Source organism: Mobula hypostoma, chromosome 9 (genome assembly GCF_963921235.1).
Source record: "Mobula hypostoma chromosome 9, sMobHyp1.1, whole genome shotgun sequence".
Taxonomy (NCBI): Eukaryota; Metazoa; Chordata; class Chondrichthyes; order Myliobatiformes; family Myliobatidae; genus Mobula; species Mobula hypostoma.
The window spans coordinates 13,206,120-13,229,585 of record NC_086105.1 but is presented as its reverse complement, the minus strand read 5'-3'; the positions used below and the strand labels follow the sequence as shown (position 1 = coordinate 13,229,585).

The window sequence follows — 23,466 nt, the reverse complement described above, 5'->3', positions numbered from 1 at the left end:
CTTGACAAGAGTTCAAGCAATACACATAAAAGTTGCTGCCTGGCCTGCTGCGTTCACCAGCAACTTTTATGTGTGTTGCTTGAAATTCCAGCACCTGCAGATTTCCTCGTGTTTGCGCTTGACAGGAGTTCAGATGCTTTTACTTTAGGAAAGATTTTAACTTTAGTTTTAACATGAACTACTCAGGCAGTTGAGAAGCATCCGTGCAGGGAGAACAGCAGTAACATTTCAGGGCAATGACCTTTCTTTAGAAGATTGCGGACATGGTCTGTGGATACTACCTGACCCGTATAATATTTTCAAATCCTTATCTTAAATATTCAATAACCACAAATTGAGATTCCATTTGTAGATTCAAATTATCATTACTGAGTTTTTGGAATGTCTGCAGTGTTGGCAAGGGTATATTTCTTACACTTTTCTGTTTTAGCTGAGAACTTGATGATGGGCCTCTTTGAACTTCTGTGGTTTATGTAATGGCCATGCTTTCACAATGGGGGAGTAATAGAGTATCTTTCATTGGCGGAGCTGACTTGGAGATTGATGCCTCCTTCAGGACACTGAGTGACTTTGTGGGCATCGTGGGTGTGATGTTGTTTGCAAAACCCAGAAGCTCTTGTTCTTCGTAGTGGAACAGGTAGCAGGCAAGCGAAGTGTTGAATTGATCAGAATTCAGAACCAGAAGACGTCATCGCTACATCTCCGTAATGTAGTTAGGATATGTTAACATGTAATTACAGAAGTACTAATATTTATGCTTTGCTCTGGATCTGGCTCACTGCCTACCTTCCCTCTCCTCACCATATCTTTGCTCCATCGGACATTCAGTACTGAGTCCACTAGCGGAGCAGGTCTAATCTGTAAGTACTTAACCTCCAGCTTGCCTAAGAGTTCAGTGTTTGATTGGACATGCTGAGCAGCCAGCAGCATGACTCAACTCAACATGTGTTCTCATCAGAGTGAACTGCAGACGTGATGAGTTCAAAATGGAAATGCTTGCCAGTAAGTGACTGGAAAACACTTTATTCTGCATTCTGTTACTCTGTTTCTTTCTCGTTCACCCTCAATGTTCTGTTGTAATGAAATGGTCTGCAAGGATGGCACTCAGAACAAATTTTTTTACTATACTTTGGTACATGTTACAAGATAGAATAATAATTTTTCCCTTCACCATGGTAAATTTAAAGGTAGTATGATAAAAAAAGAACCCAGTAAATTTCAAGAGGATTTGTGACATGGAATTGTGTACAGCCTAATATCATTTTATGGACATACAATCAATCTATGTATTTAAGCTATCATATGTATTTATATTTATATTTATGTTTTATTATTATTGTGTTCTCTATCTTTAGTGTTTTTTTCCTACTGCATTGGATCCAGAGTAACAATTATTTTGTTCTCCTTACACTTGTGTGCAGGAAATGACATTAACCAATATTGAATCATGAATTGAAGGATTGTGTGTTCAAGCCAAAGGTCAATAAGTTCTTGTATTCATGTAGAACCTCCAAGAGAACCACAACCTTGTGGTGGTTTGGGGACTTGTGTGCCTCAATGACCCAGAGAGCTATGCTGGCTGGAGTCAGGGCTTTATGCTTTGGCTGTTGGTAGGGTCACTCATGCCAAACAGTTCAAAGGGTAGAGGACTGACTAAGAGTGGTCCACTGGCCCTCCTGGTTTGGTGGTTCAGCTCAGGGCTAACAACTCTGACTGGTAAAACAAAATTGTTACAGAAACAGAAATGAAGAATCCTTTGTGTATCCGAGTACGACTGTATTCCTGACCTTCCTCCTGGGACTTGCATGACTGACAGTTAACTGGGAGAAAGCTACTGATGTGATGAAGGAAGCCCTGAACACCATCAGAGATGGAAGATCTTCACCGCTGCCCAAATGCCAGCAGAGTAACAGGCAGTAAACATACATGCAGAAATGAATGATTTTGTGTAGGATGCGGAGGAATGAAGGAAAGGTATGATCTCACTGAGTGGCAAAGCAAGCTTCATAGTCCATTGGCGTAGTCTGAGACCTTGTTATGTTCTCAAGTCACTGTGTTACTGCTAGAAATGGAACAGGTATGCATGGATGCAAGGTCGACTGTTGTTCATTCTTTTTGTTTGTTTTATTCCAAATTATCACCAGCATACCAAGGTAGGTTCCTGAAAATATTCATGGTATTTCTGTGTCTGACCAACATGTTATTGCATTGGTTACATTGATAGCTAGGAGGGCCATTTTGTTGAAGTGGAAGGATACATCAGCTCCCACTTTGTCACAATGGTTCTCTCAAGTGATGCTATGTCTTAGTTTGGAGAAAATTAGAAGTCGAACCTTTGAACCTTTATTTGATTTTGAGAAAAGATGGGGCTCATTTGCTCGTTATTATCATTTGTTAATTGATATAATTTTTCCATGATCTAATTGTATATTTTTTTGGTATATTTTCTTGCTGGCAGTTTGATGTTTATTTTTAGAAGCTTTTTGTATGACACATGGCTCTGGGGTTGTGCACCTAATGGGTTTCTTTTTTTTTTCTCTCACTTTTCTGCTTAGTAGGTTTTTTTTTTGTTATCACAAAAATTTTTTTTCAATCTTTAAGATAATGTTTTTTTTGAAGCATTGTAAGTATTGTTACTTCGATGTACTCATGTTATTTTTCCTGTATATGACAATAAAAATATTTGAGAAGAAAGCATACCAAGGTAGTGTAACAATTAGCATGACACTATTACAGTGTAGGTTGTTGAAGTTTAGAGTTGAAATCTGACTCCGTCTGCAAGGGGTTTGTATGTCCGCCCTGTGATAAGTGTGGGTTTCCACCAGGTGCTCTGGTTTCCTCCTGTATTCCAAAGACATACCAGTCAGTAGGTTAATTAGTCATTGTAAATTGTCCTGCGGTTAGGCCAGGGCTAAATAGGTGGCGTGGTTCATTCAGCCAGAAAAGCCCAATCTGTATCTCTAAATAAATAAGTAAATAAATAAATAAAGAAAGAAAGAAAGAAAGTCGGTCATCCAGAGTATTAACATATAATGTGAAGGCAGCAGACCCAACACCATCCCCTGTGGAAGACTTTTGTTGGCAAATATTGACAGTGCTGAAATTTTGGGCTCGGTACTAATTGTACTGGTTAGTCAGTTAATTGATTATTGGAAACTGTCCTGCGGTTAGGCTAGGGTGAAATAAGTGGGTTGCTGGGCAGTGCAACTTGTGAGCTGCAGGGGCCTGTTCTGTGTTGTATCTCTAAATAAAAAAAAAAGATAAAAATTGCAGGCTAAATCATAAATATATCTGGGATATGAGGTGGGGAAGGTAATGGTTGCATAAATAATCCAGTTGCATGAGGATCACTGAAATAAAAATATCACCATACATCAAACAATGATATTCTATGCAGAACATTTAAATAAATACCCGAACAATATTTCATTGCCTTACCATTTAAAATGACAATATTTTACATTGCAATTCAGTATTTTACGATTAAGAGTATTAATGTAAAATGCAACAGCAATATATCAAATACATGACTATACTCACCGTCACATGAAGTGCCAAACCTTCAAAGAGGTTATCGTGATTATTTGGCCTACATCTGCATGGTCCTTATGTATAAATAAAGTTAAAATAAATCTTTGCACATGTATTTGCCATAACACATGAAAATAAAATTTACTCTTTGAACTTATTAAGGCAATCTGTTTATGCATAGTCTATGCTGGCCTAGGTACCACTTACATTAAGATAAATTAGTTCTGAATATCAAAGGGACAGAGTAATTTCTGGCTATTCTATTGGCACATCATCAAGTCAAATTCTTCATATCCTTTGAAATTTTTGCCTGTTTCATAAGAATTCCGGTTGCATAAGTACAAGATAAACAAGAATTTTTCTATTGAAATTTGTGTATATCATCATGAAAATTTGCATTCCAAGACAATATACAAAGGACTCTCTGTTACTGCGGCTTGAATTGTTCAACATTTGGTTTAGATCTGGCTTTGTCAAGCTATTCAAACTGAGCATTGTATATCGTTTGCTCTATTTTTACACTTGGCTTTCATGAATCAGATGCATCGCTGTTGGTTTTCATGTACAAGATAAATTATTATACATTATTAGGAATGTTCCAAGTACAAGCTGTGGCTGACAAGTCATTTCCTGACTGTCATTAAACTGGAAACTCAAGGCGTTTCAAAGAACTAAAATGAAATGAACTTAAAATTAGGAAGTGGAAAAACCAATTGTGGGGTCAATACAAACTAATATGACCCTTTGATCAATAGCAGAGATGAAAAATGCTACCCATCTTGTCCTATGTAGTTATGATACTTGGAGTCATAAACTATTATAGCATAGAAACAGGCTCTTTGGCCAATCTAGTCTGTGCCAAACAATTATTCTGCCTAGTCTTATTGACCCGTACCTGGACCATATCCTTCCTCCCATTCATGTACTTATCCAAACTTCTCTTAACTGTTGCATTCAAACCCGCATCGAATACTTCCACTGGTAGCTCATTCCATACTTGCACCACCCTCTGAGTGAAGAAGTTCCCCTTAAATATTTCAACTTTTACCCCTAACCTATGACCTCTACCTCTTATTTCACTCAGTTAATCTTTTTAGTCCTCTAATGCATAAACTTAAGTTCTAAAGTGAAGCAGAAATATTAGTAAGGGTCCAAGTTGAATTATTTAAGGGGGTTCCTTCTTCCCAGCCCTTTACATTTCCCACCCACCTGACTTCACCTTTCACCTTGCAGCTAGCCTCATTTCCCTCCCCCCGCCACTTTTTTATTCTGGTGTCTTCCCCCTTCCTTCTCAGTCCTGAAGAAGAGTCTAGGCCCGAAACGTTGACTGTTTATTCATTTCCATAGTTGCTGCCTGACCTGCTGAGTTCCTCCAGCATCTTATGTAAGTTGTCTGGATTCCCAGCATCTGCAGACTTGCTTGTGTTTATGAAAAATTAATGAATGAACATTTATTAAAATCAGTAATTACAATTAGTTTTATAGAAACATAGAAACATAGAAAATAGGTGCAGGAGTAGGCCATTCGGCTCTTTGAGCCTGCACCGCCATTCAGTATGATCATGGCTGATCATCCAACTCAGAACCCTGTACCAGCCTTCCCTCCATGCCCCCTGATCCCTTTAGCCACAAGGGCCATATCTTTTTTTAGTTGTATAGTTTCTGTCAGCTCTTCCAGCTTGCACAGATCTACAGTGGGGATGACTATTCAGTTTTGAGAGATGGTATTTCACAAGAAATATCAGTGTTGCAAAGAGAATTCATGCTATTAATTCCTCAGCGTTATTTGTTTGCGCTGACAAGGCTGATTTAGATTTATTTTGGCAAGATAATTGTCCCATCCATAGGTTGCCAGCTACTGAGTTCCATTGACTGCTGCCATGTGTTTAATATTGTTCTCAGTATCATCTATCCACACAGCTGGACCAAGCAGGCCTCATGGGGCAAATTCCCCAAAAGTCCCTGCAAATGCTTCCGTGTATAATTACAATTATTTGCATCCAACACCACCGCCGCCATTCAATATCCGAACGAACCTTGCATTCTTTAAGGAGGACTAATCCGCTCCTGCATGCATCTTTGATGTAATATCCAGCTCACTGATTCAATGTAATCAAAGAGGCAATCACTTGCAATTTTCTCATGAGATATTTAGATCCAGATTGCAAAGAAAATACTGCACATGTGAAGATCTTGCAGCTGTACCAATAGTTTTAAATTAGAAGATGTAAATAATCGTTGCTGTCAACCTCATGATGAATTACAATGCAGATGGCACCTAGAATAGAACTTGTTCATTACATAGGGCAAGGATAAAATGTTTGAAGGTTTTTGTGATTCCGCCAATGGTGTCAAAATTGATTTTTAATATCAGTGCCAAGTGGGTCATATTGAATCACTCGCTCCCATTATACCTTGTTCCATTCCTCTAAATAGAAGGCAGAATTGGGTGCATGGCTATAGATTTGCTATCATCCATTTTGTGATATCAACCTGTATTATTTCTCATGGCTCACCGAGCCCATCCAGGCTACTGGCAAAGTCCAGCTCAGAGCCAGAATTGGAATCAGCGGTATATGTTGTGAAATAATATCACCGGTATATGTTGTGAAATTTGTTAACTTTGTGGCAGCAGTACAGTGCAACCCATAATAATAGAAGAACAAAACGATGTATTACGGAAAGTATATGTGTTAAATAGTTAAATTCAATGAGTAGTGCAAGAAATAGAAATAAACAAAAAAGTAGAGAAGTAGTGACAATAAGAAGCAGGGTAGGAGAATGGATGATTATCTGAGAGAGACCAGTGTACCAGGATATAAGTGGAAAAGCTCTGAATGGACATTGAACCTATGAACACTACCTTACTACTTTTTTATTTCTATTTTTTGCACTACTTATCTGATTTAACAATGTAACATATATACTTACTATAATTCAGGTGTTTTTCTTCTATTATTATGTAGTACATTGTACTGCTACCACAAAGTCAACGAATTTCATGACATATGCTGGTGATATTAAACCTGATTCTGGGTTCAATGTCCATTCAGAGATTAGGTGGCAGAGGGGTCCATTCACAGATTGGAATACAGAGCTCTTCTACTTACTTCCTGGTACACTGTTTTTCTCTCAGATATTCATCCATACCCCTACCCTGAGTCTCCTACAGTATCTATATCAGAGGCAATTTAGAATGGGCAGTTAACCAGCCAGTCAACAAATCTGGATGTGGGAGGGAAACAGAGCTCCCAAAAGAAGCCCACCTGAGCACAGGGAAACCCGCAAACTCTACACAGACAGCATCGGAGAACAGGATTAAATTAAACACCCTGGAACTGTAAGGCGGCAGTGCTAAACTGGTTGATCATTTTATTTTGAAGTGGAGGAATATTTAATTAAGTTTCTTCAGCAAACAGAAACAAATTATCAAGCAATGAGCCTGATAAAGAGGAACGCGGAAGTTAATCCAACTCTAATTACAACAGATAAAAATTGGCTCAAAAATAGCACCATTTTTTTTCCAATTTATACTGATATTTGGAAATATCTTCTGGAGCATTTGTGGTAGTTCATTTTTTTAAAAGTGTCAAATTTGTTATAGAAAGAATAGTCTCTTCTAACAACATTATATCAAACAATTTATCCTTCGTTTTATTTCGCCAAAGAACTTGACTTAAAAGTATGTTATACTGTATTGGAGAAGTCTTGAGGATGGGTCTGATTTCTTGGGAGAAAAAAAACACTTGTGTAAGGATCTATTTACTGGAGGCAAAGAGGGAGAGAGAGCTAAATATGGGCAACTGGTACCAGCTGAGGTGGGCACCCCAGTCAGTATGGATAGGTGGGGCTGAATGGCCTGTTGTGTGCTGTGTCTTTCATGACTGTAACTCTACGGACATTAGAAATGTTTTTTGAGTGTATCTCCCCATGAGTAGAGAGTCAGGACTGCTCTGTGTCCATATAGTCCGGAAAAAGTTGAATCTAGTGTGCTGACTTCCTCAAATGCACAATCAGTTACATACTGTAAATATCTAGCAGTCACAAACACGAGAAAATCTGCGGATGCTGGAAATCCAAGCAACACACACAAAATGCTGGAGGAACTCAGCAGACCAGGCAACATCTATGAAAAAAAATGCAGCCGACGTTTCGGGCCAAGACCCTTTGGCAAGTCGAATCGCTGAAGGGTCTCGGTCTGAAACGTTGAGTGTATTTTTCTATAGATGCTGCCTGGCCTGTCGAGTTCCTCCAGCATTTTGTGTGTGTTGCTTGTATACTGTATCTACCAGTCACTATTTATAAAGTCACGTATGATTAACAAGGTATACAGTATGTCATCAACAGGTCAAAATTACAAATTAAAGGTAGCATGAAGTTATCAGATTTATTTGTTGAATAAAAGTGAAGTTAACTTTAAAGAAGATATTTTCTTAATACTTAATGTATTTTATCTTCCTTAATGTCTTCCTTTTAACCTGTTTTTTCTATTCTTTAACATTAAATTTATAGTTTGTAGATATGAATAACTACTCTATGTCCTTCCAACATTTACCGATTTCACTTCAGATAGATAGCATTTGTAGACTACTTTTTAATGAATTGAAATTAATTATTTAATTATCTTTTCAATGTTTTGTTGAGGGTTGCTGTCTTTGGAGTTCTCCAATCTGTTTGGATTTATGTCGTATTGTTAAGGTCACTCAGAGTTGATTTTCCTGGAAGACAATGCAGTTTTATAGCAGGTTTCCTCTAACATCAGCACTTTTAGACCTTAGTTCAATAAGCTGTTTCAACTTTTGCATAGGTTTTAGAGTTTGTGGGTTTCCTTCCTCAGAGTGGCAAATAAGTGAATCTTTTTATGTATTTTCTAACTAACTTTTTGTTCTTTTCTCTTGCAGAGGCAGCTGGCTTCCCTTTTGATAAGGGTGGGACTATTGGCTATCTGGGGTGCCATTCTACTAGGACTTCGCCTATACTGGATGGGTAACAAGCCGCCAAGCTTCTCCAATTCTGACAACCCAGCAGCAGACTCAGACAGCCTGCTTACACGCACTTTGACCTTTCATTACTTGCCAGCAGCAAATCTCTGGCTGCTACTGTGCCCTGACACAATGAGTTTTGATTGGTCGATGGACGCTGTGCCATTGATAAGAACGGTTGGTGATTGGAGGAACCTGCACACTTTAGCATTCTTTGTCGGACTGCTGCTCCTCATCCACACCAGCCTGAAGGGTTCTCCAAAAGACAGGGTTTGCAATGGGAAAGCGGTGATGAATGGCAAACAGAATACAAATGGGCACAGCTGCCACTCAGCAATGGAGCATGGAAACAACGGACAGGGTGTTTATTTTGTACAACAAACTGATCATTTTTTAAAGAATGATTTAATTCAGGGTCTACCAACAGCGCAGAACATATTAATTTTCTCTTTATCACTGCTAATAATACCATTCCTGCCTGCTACCAATCTTTTCTTTTACGTCGGTTTTGTGATCGCAGAGCGAATCCTTTACATTCCAAGCATGGGATTCTGTTTACTCGTAACTCTGGGCATCAGGACCCTTTCTGTCAGAATGAAGAAGAAAGTCTTAAAGCACTTGGTTTTATATGCAGCCATAGCTTTGATTATTTTATATGGGTTGAAAACGATATCAAGGAACAGAGACTGGCACGATGAGGAAATGTTATATAGATCAGGGATAAAAGTGAATCCAGCTAAAGGTAATCACATTTTGTCCTTAATCAAAATGGATCTTGATGTTACGATGAAGTGTCTCATTTGAATGAATTCTAGCAACAACTTGAACAACTGCTTTCTTTTCCTGGCAGCGTGGGGTAACCTTGGGAATGTTCTGAAAAGCCAAGGGAAAGTTCTGGAAGCTGAAAAGGCCTATAGAAATGCCTTGTACTATCGTAGCAACATGGCTGATATGCTTTATAATTTGTAAGTATGCATGACTCAACAGCTGGCCTTTTTCCTAACCAGGTCAATTATAAAAGTTGCAATGAAAGGCACTATTGATCTATTTGTGTGACACAGATATTGTTTACTGGTATAATGAATTGCTGTAGCAGTGTTGAAGTAATCCTGTTCTCCATCCTGCTCAGAAAGCAGCATTTCTTCATTTCTTTCCTGAACAGAAACAAGTTCCCAACTGCATTAATAGTTTATTAAAATCTCAAATGTCTCCTCAGTGTTGCACAAAGCACGTTTGCAGTTTAAGCTCCATTAAGAGCATGGCATAATTTGTGAAAGTAAGTTTGAAATGAGCAAAGAAAAAAGTGCAGAGAAGACCCTTAATCCTTTTACTGTGAGATGCATTTTGTAATAAATGCTCTTTAGTTACGTGGGGCTCTGTCGCTCAGGACATTGCAGTTGTTCAGTTTTCCTTGCTCTGTATTAATTCAGTCCAACACGTACCATGGGCTTCTCTTCATCACAGCCAGGCAGAGTCTGTAAGAACTCGGTGTACTTGTGCCAATTGTTGCCTGAAAATATGATCAAATTACACTTTCAGTGAAATAAAATTCTTGGAATTGTACAACATAGTTAGTCAGCAACTGAAAAACCTCATGCCTCTTTGGTTAAATAAAATATTCCCCACCCACCCATCCCCGATAATGATTTATATGTTCCACAGTGTCAACACTTCCTTCAGACCTTTGTTCACCTCTGCTGGCTTCCTAAATGTGTTATGTAAATACATAGAATATAGTTGATCACTTAATCAAACTCAGTTGGAGAAAATATTTTATTCAAGTCTTCCTCCATTTCTGTTACGTCCATTCTACCTGGTTTCAATAATTACAAGTGGAAGTGATGAGCAACAATCAATAAGATTATATTATAACTTTCGTAAGGACCAGATATGCTGGTTTCCACTCCACAATATTGACTGCTAGGAATCATGGTTGGGATCTGATAGCCAAGTCTGATTTTGAGCAACAGACAGTGAATGTATTTACAGGTACATTGATTTTGTGGATTAAAGCAGCCATAAGCCAAGATAACTCTTTCACGTTCTTGCTGAACTGAAGTATTCCACACTAAGGAGTGAAAGTCCAAAATTTGTTTGCTATTCCTTTCATTAAAAATGCTTTTTTTCATCTAACTGCGAGGGGTTGGTCAAGATCAGGGAGCATGATGATTTGTCCAGTAAAAAGGTCTTGACCTAAATCAACTGCCTATTCCCTTCCTTCGATGCTGACAGACCTGTTGTGTTTCTCCAGGTTCCAGAATCTGCAGTTCCTTGTGTCAGCACCATGATTTAAACTGACCTGCTTTCAGTGGGATGGGTGTTGCTGGATCAGAATGCACCAGCACGCACAATTGTACCCAAGCACACTTGCATGCACATGCATATAAAGGTTCATATATTCACTCACTCACTCGATTTTGTGAAGGCGTGTTCACACAGACACTACATGCAAACGGATATGCATGCACATCCATCAACACACACATGCTTCTACTGCTTGGGGCGTGGGAGGGGGAGAGAATGTTTTCTGCTTGATCCAGTTGATCTGTTGCTGCCTGTCTTCCCTTTTCTTCCAGCGTAACCAGATAAATTCCCCAGATCCATGATCGCCTCTGCCCCACCCATGCCTTGCCTTTGTCATTCTTCAGCACATCGAGGAGGAGTCCTCTTATCTCATGAGTTTTCTAATCTCCTAAGCAACACTCACAAAATGCTGGGGGAAATCAGCAGGTCAGACAGCATCTATGGAAATTAATAGATAGTTGACGTTGATGAAGGGTCTCGGGCTGAAGCATTCATTGTGTATTCCTATCCGTAGATGCTGCCTGACCTGCTGAGTTCCTCCAGCACTTTATGTGTGTTGCTTTGGATTTCCAGCATCTTCAGACTTTCTCATATTTATGATCTCCTTCCTGATTTCTGATCTCCACAAGACACAAACTATGAATCTCCCTAAGTATCACCACAGCCTTTGACAGGACTCATGGGAAACTAATATTTTTTGTGGATTATCCAACTATAAGACAGTTTTCCCATCTGCCTCGGAGCTTAAACTGAATCCAAATAATTTGGTTCAAGAAGAAGCATATGGCCATCAACATCTGCACTGACATTGCAAAGGTCAAGTTGGCTCCTGGATAGCCCTTTGAATCATTTGTACCTCCTTGCATTATGCCGGCCGGTGGTGTAGTGGCTTTGAGGCACGTGGTCCCGGGTTCGAATCTGGCTGCCTCGTTGCACGTTTCCCATCCACGCTGGGTTGAGCATTTAGCTAGCAACTTGGCCACGTTAAAAAACAGACAAATGCCAAAGAAATGGCAAGGTTGATGCCCAATGTGCCACAAGACGTGGAAAGGAACAACAACCCCTTTGCAATGACTATACACTTTGGCGTTTCACTGTTATTTCTTTAGAAATTATATCAGGAAAGTTATCAGATCCGCAGGATCCTAGAATTAAAATTAATCTCTCTCCACTCAAACCACATTATAATCTCAGAAGAAAATGCATGCTATAAGCAATTTTTCCGGCGTTATTTATTTTGTGGGCATTGTTGATCCTTGGTGTAAATTATAGGCTTTCAATTGCGATTAAAAGAAATGTGACTAAACGTCCGTGCATTTAAACCCTGTAAAGTAAAAACAGTCATGCAGGGCATAATTACTGTTAGTTTCCCAAGGGAATTGGAATTATCTATTAATTGTGTTGAGCTTCTCAATTTACATCATCTTCTATTTATGAACTGTGGAAACTCAAAACAGATTATATTTCTTTAAAAACAGATTCAGATATTGTGTTGTTTCCTTGGTGAACGCAGGCGGGATTCGCATTGAGAAATTGCATGAGAAACTGTAGTTTGTAGATTACAAGCTCTTGCCAACTCCCATCATTGTAAGAGGAAGCTTATTTGTGTTTCAAGTCATGGACAGAATTCTCCAGGACCTAATCACATTTTTTAATGGAACTGTCGACATGCCATTAGTTTTATTTGCACCATACTTTTGTTTCATGGAAAATTAGTGATATGGTTAGTGTGTGCCAATGAAATTTAGTTAATGAAATATTTCAAGTGTTAAGGATGTAGTGACTCCTTGAAAACAAACTAAAGGTCGCTGAGACGCTAGGTGAAGAAATGTCACACTGTATGACGCGCTTCCAACTAACCGAATTGCAATTTGAAAAAGTACATTTTTGATTCTTTATTACAAGCCAACAATAAAATCATTCAACTCTTCCGTAATTCATACGAAACAAATAAGAGTGTAATTGGATCAAATTCAAACAAGAATGAGCTGGTCGACAAAAAATATATGCTCCCTACTCACCCCTCTCTGTGCTGCCGAAGGGGTAAACAGATGGCTATATTAGTTCATTTTAACTGGCACCCAACACCACTAATCCATGTAACAAATTACCGTAACCCAGAGTGAGGTTAGGCAATACAAGTACAGTACAGACAAGCAATAAATAGATACTTGGCTCCAACAGAGGAATTGCACAGAGTTTACACCGGTGAACCTACTGCTCCAATAAGCTTCCTCCCATTTTACTTGATTCAGTTTTTTCCCCTCAGATATTTATCTAAGTGCCATTTAAATGCATCCATGTTATTTGCCCCAACAGGAAGTAGCAAGTTCCATATTTTAAGACCGTAAGACATAAAAGAATTTGGCCATTTGACCCATTGTCTGTTCTGCAATTTACTCACATTAACAGTTAATTACTGTGTTAATGATTGAAGTCAGATTATGTCACGATGATAGGAGTTTGCTACAATATTCTATAGAACAAATAATTTCTTTAGCCACTTCAGAAAATTGTAGCTGCCACTATGCATTTTTATTATAATTAATACAGAAAGAATTCAGTCTGTTTTGAATGATAAATGCTAAATAATTTATTATCATGTTGAAATAATTAGTGTTGCTGTCAAAAAGCTCTGAACACTAAGTAATCCTTGTAATGATTTTCTGATGCTTACATTAGATAAGCAATCAATAAGGTGTGAGGGTCGCTGAAGCAATTAGGAGACACAGTCCTCACTTAACAATAATTTTATGTACTAGAGTTGCAGACTCTCCAGCCTGCAGACACCTTCCCTGTCTGTCAACAGAGATCCCACTGATAATAAATTCATCTCACCCTTCTGACCATGAATGTTGGCATCTTGTTTCATGAACTCATATTTATTTATTGAGATACAGCGTGCAATTGGTCCTTCAATCTGCCCAGCAATCCATTGATTTAATCCTAGCCTAATCACAGGACAATTTACAATTTCCTATTAACCTACAAACTGGTATGTCTTTGGACTGTGGGAAATTGGATCACCCAGAGGAAACTCATGTGGTCACAGGGAGAACGTACAAAGTCTTTAAACATTGTGGTGGGCATTGAACCCAGGTCACTAGTACTGTAAAGTGTTGTGCTAACCTCTATGCTATCATGCTGTTGCATGTAACCCAGTGAAACATTGATTGCCCATTTATCTCCATAGGTGTTGCTTGCCCTATTGAGTTTGCACAGTTTGTGCGTAGTGACCGTTCTATCAGAATCAGAACCTGGATATTATTTTGACATTTACCATGGAATTTATTGCTTTACAGCAGCAGTTCAGTGCAAGATAAAGCTTAGTATAAATTGCAGAAGTGGCTGCGTGACCTTGGCTTCACTAGAAGTGAGATTAAGTCAACCAGCAGGGCTGGAGCTGAGGCAGCAGAGAAAGGATCAGCATGGGTGTGGACCAAGTATGTCCAGAGGGCCAGATAGTCAGACAGTGTATACATATCTTGCAAACCCTTCAGTAGTTGCATAGACACTTGAAGAGCAGACTGTCTGTTGGATGGAAGCCACCAACAACTCTGATAGAGGCAGATGCCAAGTTTTTAAGCTCACCAGTGGGAGGTGGTGCTTTAGCACTGCTGGCCCACCACCTCGAGGGAGTCTGGATCATAAGCGGGCCGAAACTCCTGAAGACAGGTGGCAGATCAACTGATGATCCCACTGGTGATAGCACAGGACAGTTAACATCTTAGTCCACGTGTATTTTCAATTCATGCAGAAATAAATAAATATATAGCAAGAAAGAAAAAATAGAGGAGGTACTTATGGACGACTTTGAAGATTCAGTTCTGCTTTTTGTACGTAAACACATTTCACCTGTTGATTTTAGATATTTGTTCTGTGTCTGTGAACAATTTTCAGATTCAGATTTAATTCTTTATCACGTATACATCAAAACATACTGTACAGTGAAGTGTGTCAGTTGTGTTAACAACCAACACACCTATGGATGTGCCAGTGGCAGCCCACAAGTGTAGTCACGCATACTCTGGCACCAACATAGCGTGTTCACAATGTTCAGCAGAATAACACAATAACTCATCTCCTTCTACCTTAGGCCACAAACTTATCAATCACCCCTGATGAGTTATTAACTTCAAACTTTCTGCATAATCACTCAAGGAGTTGAACTGCATGTGCATGTAATGAGATTCAGTGGCGTTTAAGAGATTGTATGTGGATGCTGTGAGGATATTTCTCCTTTTAGGATAATCTGGAACTAGAGGGAAATAAGGGATATTGAAGCAGAGTTAGGCCTTTTGACCCATTGACTCTGCTCTGCCATTCGATCACGGCTGATTTATTATCCCTGTCAACCCCACTCTCTTGCCTTCTCCCCATAACCTTTGACACCTTTACAAATCCCAACGTCTTGGCCTCCGCAGCTGCCTATGGCAACGAATTGCACAGGTTCCCCACTTTGCAGAACGATGGTCCAGGCTCAAGGGATAAATTAACCTGCTCCTACACCTATTTCTCATCTTTTATTGTTTAAAAATAGTCACAATAGCCCATGAGCTTCACTCTAATGTACATATATATTGCAAGAAGTTCCTTGGTCATATTAAATGTAATTAGTAGGATGTAAAAGCAGTTTTGCAGAAGCCAAACTCACCATTTTGCCACTGTAAACATTGACGCTATAAAACACAAATCTCACCACGCCAAGTACTGTTTACCTCTAAGTATAGTCATGGTTTAATGTGCTGGCTTCTGTTCTACAAACAGTTTCACTGGGAGTATATGTGACAAAACTCAAAATATATGTTAGTACTTTTAAGAAAATATACAAACTCGCCACCATATGTTGTACAGTGGCAGTTTTGTTTATATACAAGAACACTTGTCATTTATAGAACTTCATTAATGCACCAAAATAACATCCCAATGTCCAGTACGCATGGGTGCATAATGAAAATAAAAACGGTTGTTGGCAACCCACACTGATAGTAATTAGATAACTAACTTCATTTAAGGAACATCTTACAGCAAGTTGGACCTTAGATTATTCACAGTATGGGTGTTGTCTTTGCTGTTGTCATTGTTGTATAGTGGGGGAATCTAGGGCCAGAGGGAACAGCCTCAGAATAGAGGGACGTCCATTTCGAACAGAGATGAGCAGGAATTTCTTTAGCCAGAGAGTGGTGAATCTGTGGAATTTGTTGCCACAGGCGGCTGTGGAGGCCAAGTCACTGGGTGTATTTAAGGCAGAGTTTGATAGGTTTTTCATTAGTCAGGGCATGAAAGGTTGCGGGGAAAAGGCAGGAAAATGGGTTGAGAGGGAAAATGGAACAGCCGTGAGAAAATAGCAGAGCACACGATGGACCAAATGGACTAACTCTGCTCCTATATGTTATGGTCTTATATTATTTATTGTCTGTACCGAGTTGTCCCTTAGTTTAGGAGGCAGTTAGGACACAACAGCATAGAGGGTCCAGGTCACATGCAGGCCAGACCAGCTGAGAATGGTAGACTTCCTTCGCTGAAGGAAGTCAGTGACCACAAAGGTCTGGTAGGTTCATGCCTACTAGTAATGAAACTATGTTTTTTAGACTTCGAATTTTATTTATTACTTCGACTTAATTTCCCTGACTACCAAGATGAGATTGGTTTCAAATCTGGTTTTCTGGAATTATGTTCCGGTATGTGAACCATTTTGCTAACATGCCTCAGAACAATAAAAAGGCTGTGAGACTTCAGAAATTAACTCTGGTGCTCTGGACTCCAGCAGCTGCCAGTGGTGGAATGGTTACATACACAGATGTGCAAGAGTAAACATCAGGGGAACACATTTGGCTTGGAAGATTATAAGGTGGAAAGAGGCAAGGTCAAGGAATACTTTTAAAGGAAAGGAAAAATCATTTAATTTTGGAACATAACTTGACCAGCAACCTCAATGCGTACTGGGCCTCAAGCAAATCATAAACATGAGAAAATCTGCAGATGCTGGAAATCCAAAGCAATGCACTCAAAATGCTGGAGGAACTTGGCAGGTCAGGCAGCACTTATCGAAATGAATAAACATTTGACATTTTGGGCTGAGACCCTTCTTCAGAAGCCCTGATGAAGGGTCTCGGCCTGAAATGTCGATTGTTTATCCATTTCCCAGGATGCTGCCTGACCTGCTGATTTCTTCCAGCACTTCGTGTGTGTTGCTTTGAACTTCATGGAAGTTAGCAAATAATTTTACTGGGAAACTTTCAAAGTTCAAAGTAAAGTTAATATCAAGGTGCATACATGTCACCATATACTTCTCTGAGATTCTTTTTCTTCTGGACACTCAGAGTAAATATTAAGGATCACAACAGAATCCATGAAGAAACACACACAACAAAGACAATAAACTGTGCAAATACAAAAAGTAAAAGAAACTAAGCAATAATAAGTAAATGAATAAGCAAACAAAAATATCGAAAAAATGAGTTGCAGAGTCCTTATATTAACAGAATGAAGAAATTCAAACCTAGGTTTGATTTAAATGTATATCAATGAAAAAAAGAATGAAAGAAAACTTTATGTAACACAATATTTTACCTTTCTGACACATTCTGGATTACTTTAACCAAAATGTAAACACCAATGAGTAAACCTCCTTTATGTGTTGTTGAGCAAGTACTCTCAGGAACAATAAAAGTGTTTCATGTTTATTTTCTACTAATACAGTGATTTATTTTTTCTTTATTAACATTTATAGGGATAACCAAAATAATGAGAATGGGCTTTGGTTATTTATTTATATGTTTGTTTGTTTATTTGTTTATTTATTGAGATAAACTGTGGAATTAGCTCATCCAGCTCTTTGAACCACACCATCCAATAATCCCCTAATTTAATCCTAGTTTAGGGTTTCCCAACCTTTTTCAGCCAAACGCCTTGCAAAGCACTTTCATACTTGCCAATGCCTCCTAACACCACTCTTCGGCACAATATACTTTCTGGTGCCTCCATAGTGTAAAAATATTTCTACCATATGCTAACAGAATAAAAATTATTCTGCTTTAAATGTTTATTTGTCATTAAAGCTAGCTGTACAGCAGCTTCAATATCAATGTGATCTTTGAGCTTGATGGTTTTTAGCAAGAGTTGAAATATCTGGTTCAAGTTGTGACAGCAAAAGCCTTAAGTCCCCACACGTAACAACATCCAAGCAGATTCTGTTTTTTGTGAGTATGGGGTTCACTGCACTGAAGCCTCATTCAACAAAGTAGGAGGATGGAAATGCAATGAAGAGTAGTTTGGCTCTTCTCCAAAGACCAGGAAACTTCATATGATGGTATAGCCATATACCAGAAAAGCCAACATCTTTGAAAAGCAGTTTTCCTTCTTCATCATTCTGAAGTTTGATAATTTCTTCTTGCAAGCTCTCTTCTTATACTTGCAGAGGAATGGTCTCCCACCTTACAGAGAAATGGGTTAATTACCCAGTCCAGAATTTCCAGATTGTCTAAATTCTTGAATCAATTCTGAAAATCCTTCTTCAGTGATTGTGGGTGTAAGCAGTACTCTTGTAAATCACCATCTGTGAAAGAGAGTGCCTTACTTTCCATGTGGGGAAACTGTAAGAACATTCTTCTCCCAATGCTTTGCTTATATATTTCCAATTTTCTGATTAAAGTGGACACTGCGCATCTTGCCTGGGTTAAATTGAAATTCTCACCCTACAGTTTCATACTTAAGATGTTCAATTTGTCATACAGATTGGCTAGGTATGCCACATCTCCATGTAGAAGTTCATTGTTGTTTTCCATGCTCTTGTCGACTTTGAACAAAAATTTAACCACAGTGTCAAAAAGATCAAAGAAATGATCAATAAAGATCAAACAAAAATCAAAGGTTAAGCAACAGTCTTTTGACAGCCAGTGCACTTCGGTGTGAAGAAGCAAGCATTCAAACTCTTCATTGTTATCTTGCCATAACTAGAGAAATATTCTGCTATTTAATGAGTGAGCTTTAATTTTGTTGATAATAGATATTACAAGACGCATGCTTGAAAAATAGCCACTGCCCGAGGTTTTTGGCTGTGAGATGTTGACGATGAATTACACATTGGATTGCAAGCAGACTTGGAAAGTTTTTTTCATAAATGCCACTAAATCAGCATGGCAACCTGTCATATATGGTATTCCACCTGTTGCACAAGAAATCATGTTCGTAATCAGAATACTTTTATCCCCAATATACATTTTGAGCTTGTTGTAGATTGATTCTCCATTGATATTTGGGTTTTAACTTTTTACAAAAAAGAATCTCTTCATAAACTTTTCCATTTTTGATAAACTGTGCGTATGCCATTAGCAATGCCTCGTTGTCTCGCACAGTTGACTAATCCAGTTGTATCCTAAATTCTGTTTTTGTAGCTCTGTGCATAGTTGATACTCAATGTCTTCACTCATTTCGTCAATATGAAGAGCTACAGAGTTATTACTCAGATAACCATTTGGAGAACAGTGATGAGCACTTCTGAACCTAAATAAATTAGGCATTATTAATTTTTCACTATTTGTATGAGATTTTCTATACTTTGCTATCATTTTGGAAATGTTATAAGAAGCAATGAGACCATTATCAAGGTTATTTTTTGCTTTCTTGGCAAATGACTCAAGTGTGCAACGCTTTTCAATTGCTTCTTTCATCTACTGGAACTGAGTAATACCATAAGTAGCCTTTTCAGGGTGTCTTTTACGGAAGTGTTACTGCAATCTTGATGGTTTCATGGCTTCATTAGACAGTCCAGTATTACAGATAAGACACACGGGGCATCACTGATCTGACAGGAATGGAATAAAGCCATACTCCAGGTATGTAATATTGTATTGGCACACTTTCTGTAGTTTCTGTTTCTTAGCAGGATTAAAATTCAAGGCTTCACTGCCTTCATATTTATAGAGATCATACCGTAGGTATTTATCCATCATTAACGGAGCTAAATTAAAGTAAAACATTAACACAAACTGGGAATGCCTATTGGATGCCAACAAAGGCAGTGAGTTGACACAGATGGAATGATGGTAGTGGGATGCAAAGGAACGGTGAGGTGAATATGAAGATGATCACAACAGCAAAATTATGTTGACAAAGATTCGGATTGGAATCTGAACGTTAGTCGGGATAGAGCTGGTGTTCGGCAAGCTACCTTTACACTATTCCAGTTAGTGCAATTGATCAATCACCTAAGGTCCCATAATCTCCAAAGATGGTTCTTGACCGCACTTATGAAGCCAAGGTCACTTTGAATACCTCAAGAGGAATCCTTGGGGTCAGCAGGTTCACTGATTGGCTCTATTTCACCGTTTGATTCCAACCTGTGTTGTATTGTTGAGCATCCTGTTTTCCATAGATCTGTAGAGAAAACTGAGAGGGTGTGGGTGTACTTGATCTACCATCTGTTAAATTGCATGAACTTGTTCCGTGCTGCAAGCTGGGCACCTTGTCTGTTTGGATGGTATGGTCGGATGAGATTGCTGAGTTTCAGACACGTTGTGACAATGAGTGCTCACTGCTTGCAGAACCATGGTTCCTTCTGTGTTCCAGTGTCTCAGCCTTTTTTTTTGGAAGTGCTTGCTGTACTAATGGTCACACACAAAATGCTGGAGGAACTCAGCAGGCCAGGTACAGTCGACGTTTTGAACGGAGATCCTCCACCACCACTACAGGTCTCCTGCCTCAATTTAAGGTGCCACTTACTGCCCCCTCCCCCCAAGAATCTTGAACACCCCGATGACTTCTGTTTCCCCTAATGCCCCTTTAGGACATGTAAACACCCCCATGGGGGCAGTACCGCCCCCATTGCGAATCACTGTCCTAACCTAATCACAGGACAATTTACAATAACCAATTAGCCTACCAACCGGTACATCTTTGGACTGTAGGAGGAAACTGGAGCACCTGGAGGAAACCCACGCAGAACAGGGAGGGTGTAGAAACTCCTTTCAGGCAGCAAATGGTAACATCTTGGACAGTGTACTGTTCTCACTGTTCTTCAGTGTTGCATGAACTCATTCCCATATTGTCCAGCTATCAGGGTATTTTCCTTGAAGGGACTTCATGAACCTTTCACATAAAGTATGTTTTTTATATATTTTAAAGGTTTTAGTGGGGATTATCTGATTCAGTGTTACTGCATCATCATCCCGCTCTCATCCAGCCAACAGTTAGGAGGCCCTGTGCCAGCGTGTGTTTTTTCAAACAGCTGCTTCACAAAATCACTGATAATCTTTCCATTAATAGCTAGCCATGAGAACGTTTATTTATTTAGGTTTAGATGTGGATGTAATATAGAGATAAATAGAGAGTCAGTTGCTGCAGCAGTTGTTAAATGACTTCAGTAGTTATCCAGTGGGCTGGACTAAAAATCCATAGACCTGAGTTCAGTGACTATTGAGGCAGCTAAACAACTCAGTTAATAATTTGGAATTTAATAATAAATACAGTTATGCTCAGTAATTATGACTAAAGCAAGCTGCTGCCCTTACCTGGTCCATGTTTGATATCGGACCCATCAATATGGTTGACTTTCATCAGGCCTAACAAGCCACTTAGGCCAAGGACAGCTCAGGCTGAGCGATAAATGCAGGCCTTGCTTGACGACGCATGCATAAATGCTGAAGGAACACAGCAGATCCGGCAGCCTCAATGGAAATAAATAAACAGTCGACGTTTTGAGCTGAGACCCTTCTTCAGGCCTTGCTTGAGATGTCCAGATGAAGATAAAAGAAGGGAAAATTCAAAACTCAATTTCCAAATGATCCTTGTCAATCTCTAATCATGAAGTATAACAAGATGGCACAGTGGCTCAGCTTGTAGCGCTGCTGCCTCACAGAGACACTGACTCAGTTTCAACACTGACCTCTGGTGCAGTCTGTGTGGAGAGTGTATGATGTCCCTGTAATAACACTGGTTCTTCTGGGTCCTCCACCTTCCTCCCCCATCCCAAATCCATGATCGGGATTAATCGGTCACATTAAATTGCACCCAATGGGTAGGTAGGGGGTAGAATTGATGGGAGTGTGGGGCAATAGGTTACAGGGGAAATAGTAAGGCAGTGAATGGGATTGCTCTGTAAATCATTATAGATTAGGTGGATTAAATGTCATAAGAAATCATGGAGATATTATGGTTGGTAATTGCAGTTGATAGCCCCCAGTCAACAGAGCTATGATCAAATATGTTAACTTGTAGTAACCTTAACCCCAGAAGAACTTGCGATGCCTACAAAGGCAGATTCACTTATTCACAATTAGATAACTGAAAAAGATGGGCTTGAGCCTGCACCGGGAAACCCGCTGGTACTCAGAGCTCCTTGTGCCATCTTAAAGCAGCACATCTAATGATGCTCCTTGAACCTGCTTGGCGTTTATTTCAGCATATTCTGTTTTTCCAGATTCCCAGCATCTGCAGTTTAATGTCAGAGCGCATTACTGCAATTCTCATGAGCAGACACTAAAACGCTCACATTATTATTCAGTCAATTCAAGGTGCAGACATCCAGCAGACCCCCGTTTTCCTTCCTTCAGGGTAGTTGTGGTGGAAAGAAAAAAAAACAAAATAAAAAGCCTTGTTGATGCTTGGAATCTGAAATGCGAATAGGGACATCACTGGATCTGCTCAGCATGTCAAAACAGGCGAGCTGACATTTCTGAAACGTGTATCTTATCATCACTGGAATCCATGTAGATCCGACCCTGTGTGTACGACCATGTGTTCTTCCAACCCATGTCTCTTAGGGTTGATAACAACACAAAGAGAGAAGGCAGCTTGGCCCCTTGTGCCCGCTTAGCCATTTGGTAAGACTGTTGCTGATAAAACTGCTGTTCTCTAGTCTTCTGAGTGATTCTCCAGATTGCTTGATTTCCCCTGGCAATCTATTTCTCCGTCAACTGGGAGATGGACACTCCATATCAAGAATAAACAAGTGGATTTCAGCTTTCCTGATGCTCAAATTGTCAAAGCCAAACACCAGTTCATATTGGTTGTTGCCATTCCAGTGAACAATACAACCAAAGGCAATGTCCTTCAGACAGTTTATGAAACTATTTCTTTCACTTCTTTTACTACTTCTTTTTTCAATTATCATTCTGCTACTGTTGGAGCCTGTGATCGACATTTTGGCGTTGTGTTTTCTGGCCAGTTGAGTGATCTAGCAGTTTGCTGTCTCTGACGGAGCTGGGTGAGGTGTTGAGCAGAGTGTGAGGCCTGGAGGCCAAGAAGCCTGGAGACAGGACACAAACTCATGATTGAGTCCGCTCCTCACTGATTAACGTGCTGAGGAGGATTGAAATCACCAAGGACGAGGGAGAAAGACAAGCACATGTTCAACACTGTCTGCCTGCTTATGACTGGTCTCTCTCTCTTTCCCTCTCGCTTGATGCTGCTGGAGAACGGTGCCAGAGTCTTGGGTCTTGGGCAAAGTTTAATCAATGCAGTTTGTGGATTGGACGCTGTAGTTTATGTTATGATGTGCTTCTGGTTTCTGGTCACTCCATTTTTGTTGCTATTTTGTGCAATTTTGCCATTTGGTTAGGTCCTTGTGAAGATTTTGACCAAGAGTACAATGGCCAAATGCTTTATGTTACTCAGTGATGGGATGGTGCAAGCTGAAAGTTTACATCCC

General features: G+C 39.4%; 1 protein-coding gene across 1 annotated transcript in view; it reads left to right on the top strand.

Moving 5' to 3' along the window:
• Nucleotides 1–23,466, top strand: part of LOC134352313 (protein O-mannosyl-transferase TMTC2-like) — a 226,675-nt gene that overhangs the window by 119,489 nt on the left and 83,720 nt on the right. Inside the window, exons 3-4 of the mRNA XM_063059608.1 lie at nucleotides 8,433–9,255; nucleotides 9,364–9,478. Of these exons, the coding sequence (XP_062915678.1) occupies nucleotides 8,433–9,255; nucleotides 9,364–9,478 (938 nt within the window). The remainder of the gene's footprint in view (nucleotides 1–8,432; nucleotides 9,256–9,363; nucleotides 9,479–23,466) is intronic.